Source organism: Pinus tabuliformis, chromosome 5_2 (assembly GCF_031772625.1).
Source record: "Pinus tabuliformis cultivar Carrire ecotype Pingquan chromosome 5_2, CPIR1, whole genome shotgun sequence".
In the NCBI taxonomy this organism is placed as follows: domain Eukaryota; kingdom Viridiplantae; phylum Streptophyta; class Pinopsida; order Pinales; family Pinaceae; genus Pinus; species Pinus tabuliformis.
In genome coordinates this window covers 292,446,174-292,456,632 of record NC_142306.1, presented here as the reverse complement: position 1 = coordinate 292,456,632, position 10,459 = coordinate 292,446,174, and the positions used below count along the sequence as shown (strand labels likewise).

General features: G+C 32.3%; 1 protein-coding gene across 1 annotated transcript; it reads left to right on the top strand.

Annotated features, from left to right (window-relative positions):
• The first annotated feature begins 2,227 nt into the window (after positions 1-2,227).
• Positions 2,228-8,857, top strand: LOC149158702 (protein LURP-one-related 8-like). Its single transcript, XM_089434072.1, has 4 exons — positions 2,228-2,473; positions 2,796-3,038; positions 3,584-3,688; positions 8,714-8,857. Exons 1-4 carry the CDS (start codon positions 2,228-2,230, stop codon positions 8,855-8,857), a joined length of 738 nt encoding a protein of 245 aa, XP_089290198.1.
• Positions 8,858-10,459: the final 1,602 nt, after the last annotated feature.

Genomic DNA, 10,459 nt, shown 5'->3' with positions numbered 1-10,459 from the left:
TTATTGTAGGGTTGAGGAAGAAACTTGAACATAAATTATTCTAGAAAAAAAAATATTTTTCTTTTTATTTATTAAAATTATTTTAAACAAAATTTGTATTGTTTAGTTTTAAGGGACAACTCAATTGGTAATCAAAGTGAGTTGTAATCATGAAAACCAACAAATATACGATCAATGTCCCAATCATAACCTATTTTCCATACAATATTTTAATGTTTTTATTGTAAGGCTAAGGAAGCAACTTTAACACAAATTATTTTGGATATATATATATATATATATATATATATATATATTTCTTTATAATTATATATTAAAAATATTTTAAACAAAATTTGTAAAGGGACATCTCAATTGGTAATCAAAATGATGTGTAATTGCTGCAAACCAACAAATATAAGATTCAACCCTCCAATCATAACCTATTTTTGAAACAATATTTTTATGTTTTTGTTGTAGAGTTAAGGAAGCAACTTTAACACAAATCATTTTGGGAAAAAAAAATTTTATATTATATATTAAAATTATTTTAAACAAAATTTGTATTGTTTAGTTTTAAGGGACAGCTCAATTGGTAATCAAAGTGATGTGTAATCGTGCAAAACAACAAATATAAGATTCAATCCCCCAATCATAATCTATTTTTCAAACCATATTTTTATGTTTTTATTGTTGGGTTAATGAAGCAACTTTAACATAAATTATTTTGGAAAAACAAAATTATTTTCTTAATAATTATTTATTAAAATTATTTTAAACAAAAATTTGCATTGTTTAGTTTTAAGGGAGAGCTTAATTGGCAATCAAAGTGATGTGTAATAGTGCAAACCAACAAATATAAGATTCAATCCCCCAATCAGGGTTAAGGAAGCAACTTTAACATAAATTATTTGGAAAAAATGATTATTTTCTTTATAATTATTTATTAAAACAATTTTAAACAAAAATTTTATTGTTTAATTTTAAGAGACACCTCAATTGCTAATCAAAATGATGTGTAATCGTGCAAACCAACAAATATAAGATTCAATTCCCCAATCATAATCTATTTTTCAAACAATATTTTTATACTTTTATTCTAGGATTAAGGAAAAATCTTTAACATAAATTATTTTGGAAAAAAAATAAAAAATCTATAATTATTTTGTACAAGTAATTTTAAGAGATAACCTAATTGATAATCAATGTGATGTGTATTGGTGCAAACCAACAAATGTAAAATTCAATTTCCAATCATAACCCATTTTACTACATATAAAAACGTAAAAAGACAAGTCCAAAATAATATATATTATTTAATAACAATTAATCATAATTTCATACCAATTTCACACCAATACTACTTGGCTTACCATCTAACTTTCACATGCTAAAAAAATAATAAAATGAAAATATGTAAATAAAATTTGGATTAAATATTGCGCATCTACCCGTTGAATTTTCCAACCTATTTAAAAAATGATAGAAATATGCTTAATAAAACTTTGATTAAATATATTGCACATCCATCCCGTGGAATTTTCCAATGTTTGTTTTAGTATCACCCACTCCAAAGGAGTTGAATATTCATGCGCGTGCTTTAATGTGAACAACACTGTACTTAACCAACATCAAAATCGATGCTTCCATGTTCGCTGTACGTGAGTCATACTTCCATGTCCGTGGTATTTTCATTCACATCGATGATTTTACCATGTTCGGTGTAAGAAAAGGGTTTTGTAAAGAACAACGCAAACCTGATTATTTTCATTGTATCTGTCCAAATTCGATGTTGGTATGAAAGTGACGTATCCTCAAAAACTGATCAGCAAATAAAGATGATGCCTTCATTTGTGGGAGCGTGAGCGTGCCCACTCTTGTGCCAAATTTACAGTCCAAATGCCAAGCATAAGGCAAGCACGTGGGTGTTTTGTTACATTTCAATCTTTTAGATACTTATAGAGAACGATTGGAGGAGGTTTTAAAGGCAAGCAATCACATATACCTGAGCCTTAAGGGGTATGTGTTTTCTAATGAAGAAGTAAAGGAGAAACAAGGCTAAAACCATTAGCCATCGAATGTATGAAACGTCAGGCCACAACCCCATGCAATGAACCCACTCATGACCCTTGCAGTTCTCTCTACGTGACCATGACCTCAATATATACCACTAGTGTTTCTCAATTCTTTCCATCATTGTCGTCCGCTCTATCCTTGCCTCCTTGGTTGATCATATCCTCATCGAAATATGGCTGCCAACAACACACAGCTCGTCCGCTCTGTATCGACCGACGATGAGCTCTGCAAAGTCTCCGCCACAGTGCTGACAGTGTGGAAGAAATCTCCCATGTTCAACTGCAACGGTTTCACTGTATTTGATCTGAGTGGGAACCTGATTTTCAGAGTAGATAGCTATATTGGTTCCAATCCCAAGCATCAAGTAGTTCTCATGGATGCCGCAGGAATTCCACTTCTCACAATGCAGCGACGAAAGGTATAAAAATACATATATTAATATCTCTCTGACAGTTTTCAGTGTTTCTTTTACACTTTGACAATTATATTTTAATATTTCTTTGACAGTTTTCAGTGTTTCTTTTACACTTTGACAATTATATTTTAATATTTCTTTGACCGTTTTCGGTGTTTCTTTTACACTTTGAGAATTATATGTGTTTTCAAAAGATTTTTCAACTTAAATCACATTATAAAAGAGAACAGATCTTCCAACAATTATATTTAACTAGGAAACCGCTATATTTAAATTCAACAAATTATATCCATGCCTTTGAAATTCATTATATTGTAATTTGCAGAGACTGGGTCTGCACAATGAATGGAAAGGATTCTTGGGTGAATTCTCGAACACGCAGAGGCCATTTTTTATGATGAGAAAGCCAGTCTCTCTACTTCCCACCAAGACTTTAGCAGAGGTGTGCGCGGGTTCTCCCGCTAAACACAGTAAGTGGAAGTTGCAATCTGAGTACCTGCATATTGAAGGATGTTATTCTAAGCGTTCATTCAACTTTCATGACAGTTCTGGAGATATCATTGCAGAGGTCGGATTCACTTTAATTTTTATTTTATAGGGTTTTATTCAATGAATTTATGACATATTAAGTGTATTGGTGTGCATTAGTGGTATAGGTATATTAAATAATATATTTATTTTTATTGTATATTGGAAAATACTTTTAAAATTTACATTATTTAATAGTCTGTTAATACTAATCCAATATATCTTTTCAACTTAAAAAATCCTACTTTCACATATTATAAGTATCCATTTTTTCATTATATTTTTTATAATCATTTATATTTTTCAGTAATTTTGAACTATATTTTTTATAGGATTACCCCTATATATATCCCCAAAATATTAGGTAATTTGTTCCTATATATCCCGATATAAATATGAATAATTTGTTCCCATATATATCCCCGAGTAAAACCCCTTGTTTACCCCTTGACTTGTATTTCTCGTGTATTGTAACTTTATCTTTAAATTTGTTACTGCATTGTTGTAAAGGTTTTTTTTTTTTTTAATTGTAACTTTATTTTTAAATTTGTTACTGCATTGTTGTAAAGGGTTTTTATTTAGCAGGTAAAGCCAAAGCAAGTGAGAGCAGGAGTGACACTTGGAGGAGATGTGTTCAGTCTGATAGTGCACCCTGGTTATGACCCTGCATTTGTTATGGGTTTGATTATCGTACTCGATCAGTTGATGCCATCTCAGTGAAAGGACGTCGATTCCACTCAGTCCCAGAATGAAGATAGAGGACGGCCTAGGTTCTAGGTCGGTCCCCTCTTGGTTTTTCAAAACCTTGGAATCTGTAAATCAACTGCCGCAAAATCCATGTAGAAGAGAATTGGATTTATCAACTCCAAGGGTCGCGGATGTAGAAGAGAATTGGATTTATCAACTCCAAGGGTCGCGGCATGGATTCCCGAATAGAGTGTTAAACTGGTTTAGTTTTTTTCGAGAGTATTCCGATGACGATAAACGATTTATGGGGCATGAGCACTTGTAGATCACAAACCTACCTAGCAGGAAAAGATAGGATCATACTGAAACCAGAATGTTGTGGGTTTTTTTTAGCATGATTAAAAGATTTGACAGCAAAAGTCATACGCAATTATCGCCCGGAATATGGTTTTACGGGAGAAATTAGAATAAATGGTATAATGTTGATATGCCTCGATGTAGATATTGTAGATTCAGTCACATCGGACATCAATGGGAAACAATAAGTTTATTTTATTTTGTACTCAAGCGATAATGCACTGTTATCAAGCGATAATGCACTGTTATCCTCATAATTTATTTTCTGCTTTATCACCTTGGGTTTGGTTTTATTGCGTTTATTAGGATTTTACATTCATTGTTTTGATTCCCTTAATCAGGCTTTAATAGTTTTAATTCAATTTTTAATTTATTTCTTGAACGGTAGAAATTTATTCTATAAATAAAATATTAAAATATATTTTATAAATAGTAGAAATTTAATTATATAGAATATTGGTAATAATTGAAATTTATTTTAAAGTAGCTATGTATTTTTTTTTTTTAATTAGATTTATTGTTTAAAAATTGTGATATGAATAAGTGTGATATAAAAGGAGTCATAGTTTTCCGGGCATAGGTTACAAGTTATGATATTGGCTTATAATATTGTAATAAAGCTGATTTAAATATTAAGAATTTTCATGATAAAGTGAATTGAATCTCTATGATTAAAAATCTTGTTACATATTTTTTCTCAATGTAAATATGTTTAGCTTATATATTCCTTCTTTTTATTATTAATAATTATTATTATTTTAAATAAATTTATAATGTAGTTATTTTTTATTATTTTTTAAATTTTAATAATTTGAGATGTATGATCAAATTTTTTGATGTTTATTGTGAATTGATACCTAGTTTATATTGACTGTATTATTTTTATTTTTAGTGTGATTTATTTAAATAAAAAACTAATTTAAATTTACCTTGATTTATTTAAATAAAAAATTGATTTTGTAATTTAAATGAAAATCTAAAATACTACCTATATAGAATCTAAAATACTACCTATATAGAAAATGTTTAATTTATCATTATAGTAATAATAAAATAAATGGGATAAATCAATATGTAATTTATTAAAGATAAATATTAAATTATATTTTTAATTATATAAAAAAATTAAAATTAATTTAATTTAAAGTAGAAAGATTTTAATTTTATAAATTATTTTTAATTTCGTTACCATAAAACTAAAATTCATTATAATAAAATTATTATATTATTGGTTAGTATTGAACATCTTAGTACCAACTTAAAATTAACCTAATTAACTTTCAAAATATATATATACGGATTAATTTAAAGATATACCGGTAAAATATGTAAAATACGTGTTTAATACAAAACCATTAGAACACATATTCTTAAACAATAAATGAAAATTATATCGTAGACTACTTGAAGATATGTTTTTATTTGATTTTGTCATTTAGCTATCAAATTTCATCCGACCGTATTTATATTTTCTCACTCAGTTTCGTGATTTTATTATTTTCCATAACTAAATTCGTAGGGGGAATGCACATGTGAAATTTAATTTATAGAAATTATATGCTTAATGCACATGTGAAATTTAATTTATAGAAATTACATGTTTAATACATTATAAATATTGTGTATATGGAAAGAAAATGAAATGATATTTTAAATAGTTTATGAAATCATTGGTTTCCTGTTTAAAATATTTTATGAGATTATTAGTTTCTTGTTTTTTACTTCTTGCAATTTAATTTTTTTCTGATTCAAATTGATGATGAGCTAGTCCAATCTTCCAACAATCCCCTCATTGAAAAGACAATGCCAAGAAACTAATGCTAACATGTTCTCATAAATTTCTCTTATGGTCTTTGAATGCCTCACATTCCAAAATGAAATGTAAATGTTTTTCCGATTGTAGCGCCCGAGACATGCAAAATGTACCCACCTGTTCTTCCCAAAATTCTTTAGGCCTTTTGCACCGACCTATTTCTAACGCAGGGTTACCCCTGCTTACACCCACAGTATGCATAAAATGCATAAATACATCTGTCCTAGGTATTTAATTCACAAAGGAGTTAAATATTCCATCTCTAATGGTTAAGGTCCCTTTTTATAGTCTCATGTCAAATGACTTATAGACCCACAAGTCTATCATTCACCCACCATTTCCTTTCCCATTGGGAATTAAACACCCCACATAAACCTTAGTTTGGACTCTTATTAACTTTTCATTAATCCTCTTATCGGGACTTTAAATCTCTTCACAACCTTTCTAAACCCTTCGTTAACCCTTAAACACACATATATAGCCTTTTCCTTCCTTAACTATGGTTTTAACGCATAAATATCTCATCGACGCTATTTTCCTTTCTAACCCATTTACAAAGGAAATACTCCCAAAACAAACATTTCCGCCATGTACGACCTCTGCACACTTCCCGAGATTAACTTTATTGCAATTGGGATATTTCTTCTTCCACGGTCACATTACATATGTGCCTCATCGCATACGATATGCGATAACACAATATTGGACTTCAAACCCATTTAACTATGCCATATAACTCCATCAGGTCCGCACCTTCCAACCATTCCTGAAGCGCTCCTTCTTTCTGCCGACCTCCAATTAAAGCAGGACCATAGATCTGACTTCCCATCCAACGGTTGCAATTAAATCGCTATCACTATTGCCATAGTTAAAAGGCTCGTTCCAACCTTGTTCCAATAGCTCCGATTAAATCTTGACCGTTGATCTGGCGATCAATCCAACGGTCGAGATCCTTCCCTGTTCCAAAGGTCACTTAACAGTTTTCCGTCATTGATCTACACTTAGTAGATCCAAAGCTTTACATTTGTTTCGGGTTGACAACATGCAAGGGGTGTAACCGCCCGATAAAGCGGTTTCTCCTCACCACCTTTGTGCTACGTGTTGAATAGTGAGTGGAATCGGGTGCTCAGCCCTCAATACCACTTATCACTCCTCGCTCGCCCGAAATACTACTCCTATATGTAAACCCACCGATGTGATATTAATTTCCTCTGTCTCTGCGATATGATCCTGTCTGTTGATCATATCGATCCAACAGCCACTGTGTATTGAAGCCTCACTTCACTATTCTTGCTTTTTACTTAGAATTTACGCTGTTTCCGCAGTGTTTCTCTATGGTTCGGGCTTGCCTTCAAAAGGTTTCTTCAAAGGTTCCACTGCTCAACTTCCTCTGAGCTATTCTTTTCTACGAAATTTCCCTTCATTATTTCTCCCCAGAGCTTCACTCTGATCTTCAACTGGATTCAATGACCCATTTATGATTCCTTTGAATCATTATGCGCCTTTGTGTATCCTTTAGAATTCTGCCCGCAACCCTGTACATAACCTACGAATTCACAAGTAATTCATTCATGGAATACTCGTTTCACACACACTGACACAGTCAGGAATAAAACTCTGTATATATATAATTATAAACAAGAGATTACATTCGAGACTCTATGTCTCACACAGGCCTGGTCTTCAACTATCAGTGGCCTCCTCCTTTGCACTCTACCCGTAGGCTTACATTTATACCAGAAAGGTTTGTTGAATTAATCCTAGTTCGACTCCTAAATCTAGTGAACTGACTCCTAAATCCTCTATTCACTTTTACTTCAATTAATTCCTAAAAGCTATCTCTCGTCCCTTGAATCATGAAACTGTTTTAAGAGCCCTGATTGACTTCTAACCCTTGTCATTTATTCACCACTCATGTTCTCATTTATTTGAGAGCATTTACAACTTTCTCTAATTATCTAATTAAATTACTTAAAAGACTAAATATTACATTAACTTCAAACTTAGGAAACTAACTTCCCTAAAACACATTACCCCCATATGTCTACTTAATTACAATGATTTTCTCTTGGGTTGAATGCTCCTGCATCAGTTTCACACCTATGTTGATGGGAGTTGGTCCTTAATTGAGCAATAAGAATTTTTGTCCTCGACAGAATGCTAGCTCCAATGAACTCTTTTTCGTGTAGATTACACATAGGGTTTAATTCCTCAATGTAGTACTTCTTCTTTCTACCCAACTCTTTTTCCTGTACTCGAAACTTCTCCATAAAAAAATTCTTTTGCTTCTGGCTATTTGTGGGACAAGCATTGAGATAAATATTCTATATTTGCATTCATGTGTAGTTTATTTTCATCCATGTTTTCTTTTTTTCTCTCATATTTTCATTGAAGATAACATTAGGCCATCTACCTACTCTTATTTTTTCAATTATTTTTGAAAATTTTATATATTTACACTTTTCGTTCAGCAAATTTAACTAATAATTAAGTAAATTTAACCAATAATAAACATTATTTAATATTTAGGTTATTTCTTTCCAACATATTTTAAACACGTGACAAAACATAACCATTAAAAAATTTGGTCAAAACACAATAATTATAGAAAATTTTAAATTCTTATGCTTTTTTTGGACAAGATTTCTGACCGTTCTTTTACAAGCATCCCAATACCCAACATTTGACAGAACAAAGAAGACCGATTAAAGAAAGGAAGCCATACCTTCGAAGGATATGGTGTTGCAAACTAGACAGAGCATGAGAGTTTCTGTAAGTAAACGGACAGTTTCCTGGTGTTCCTTCAAAGGATCGAAGGAGGGTATGATTGAATTAGCAAGCTGCATGATTTTTTATAGCCACTCGGAGAAGCCAAAGCCGAGGACACACTCACCAAGAACAATTACAGGTGGCCAACTTCCGAAACGGGATTCGCTATTCGCCCAATTCGTGAGTTCGTGGCAAATCACCGTACCATCACCGGTAAAATGGTGAAAACTTAAGATGGCATCCAAACTACAATCGACGTCTGGATATCCGATTCCGTCGGGAGCGGAGAAAGTTGGTATGCCTAGTTTAGGGTGTCGACTCCGCTGCACGTCTCTGGCATAAACCCCGCTCGAACTTTAGAGCAGTCGTGCCCGTCGAGCTTGTCCGATCCGACGACTCTAAAGAACATCACGTGTCAGTCCCCAGTTTCGCAATGCCCCTGCATCGGCGTAATTACAACTATAATTATTTTTAAACTCAGAAAAATAAGCATAAGTCAAATTGGGAAAGGCTCCAGAGCGTTTATCACATAACGCTAACACGAATCTGGACAATTTAGTAAGCCCTGGACTGATACAACAACCTCATAAATTTATAACATAGCCCTAACAACTTAGGGACTGGTTGCGTAAAGTAGAATGACCTCCTAGTTTTCTAAAAGAAAGAATCTAAACAACCATAATACATCTTCATAACTGGAAATGATTTTGTATAACCAAGCGCTCAATAAGCGGAAATAGACCAAGAAATTTAATTGGAATCTAGTTAGCGTGGAGATACAAAGAGATATGGATGTGAAAGTGTCCATTCCAAATAGGCTTGGAAATGTCACGCTCACTAGTTATGCATTGGTAAGCCCGAACAAAGAATTAGGGGAACTGTTTTGAAAAATAACAAAATAAAAAAAAAAAAAATAACAGAGATCAATGTAACAATTTTTATTTACACCTTATGGTACAGAAAAAAAAAAAGTTGGAATTCCATTGGGTTGTGTCTGATCCAATTACAAGTCTAGAATAAACAATAACTCTATGCTCAATATCATATTTGGGATTTAACCCCTATTAATGGAAAGAAATCTCTCAAAATGACATTAAAACAACAAGGCAATTCCTCATAGAAAGATAGATAAATTATAAGTGTTTTTAGTTATAACCCTAGAAAATTAATGTTTTGTACCTATGGAAGAAGAAAAATATATACATAGGACATACATGTCATCATTTTAAATCCAACGAACTGGTTTAACCTCTGACATCAGTCGATTTCACCGGCCACGCAGGGCAGGTAGACTGGTAATGAAAAATAAAAGAAAAAATATGTATCTGGCAATACACAGTCATTCGTGGAATGGAAAATTTAATCTTACAATAATACACTTGGTCTCTGTTGTTTGTCATATAGAACAAGAAAAACAAACACTGCCATGCGACGATGCAGTGCACAAGAGCTATGTGCCAGTAGCATTTTCGAATTGTGCCTTCATAATTCTTGTTGAACCCTAGAACAAGTAGCAAGAACCAACCTATAGGGTTTGAACGAATGTTTGCATGCCATGTCGTTACTTCTTCCAAAGGGAAATGTCCCGAAATTAGAATGTGTGTATTGGCACCTGCACACAGCATTAACCAAATTTAAATATGGATGATGTATTCTGGGTTGAATAGAATTGATTGCAAGCAATTAGAAAGGTAAGAGAGGAAAAATGAACTCAACTTATTCTGGGATGCTTGAGAACTGTATATGGAAGGCTAGGAAGGAGTCGACCTGTACCACCTTATCCCACTCATACTTTGCCATATTAGAATCAAAATTTACCCTTAATAATAGGAGAG

Bases quoted from the DNA above. Each gene is read 5' to 3' on its own strand.
- LOC149158702 (XM_089434072.1), top strand. From the start codon at position 2,228: ATGGCTGCCAACAACACACAGCTCGTCCGCTCTGTATCGACCGACGAT. The intron at 3,039-3,583 runs GTCGGATTCACT...TTTATTTAGCAG, and splicing joins CTGGAGATATCATTGCAGAG to GTAAAGCCAAAGCAAGTGAG. The intron at 3,689-8,713 runs GTACTCGATCAG...GATTTTTTATAG, and splicing joins TTGTTATGGGTTTGATTATC to CCACTCGGAGAAGCCAAAGC.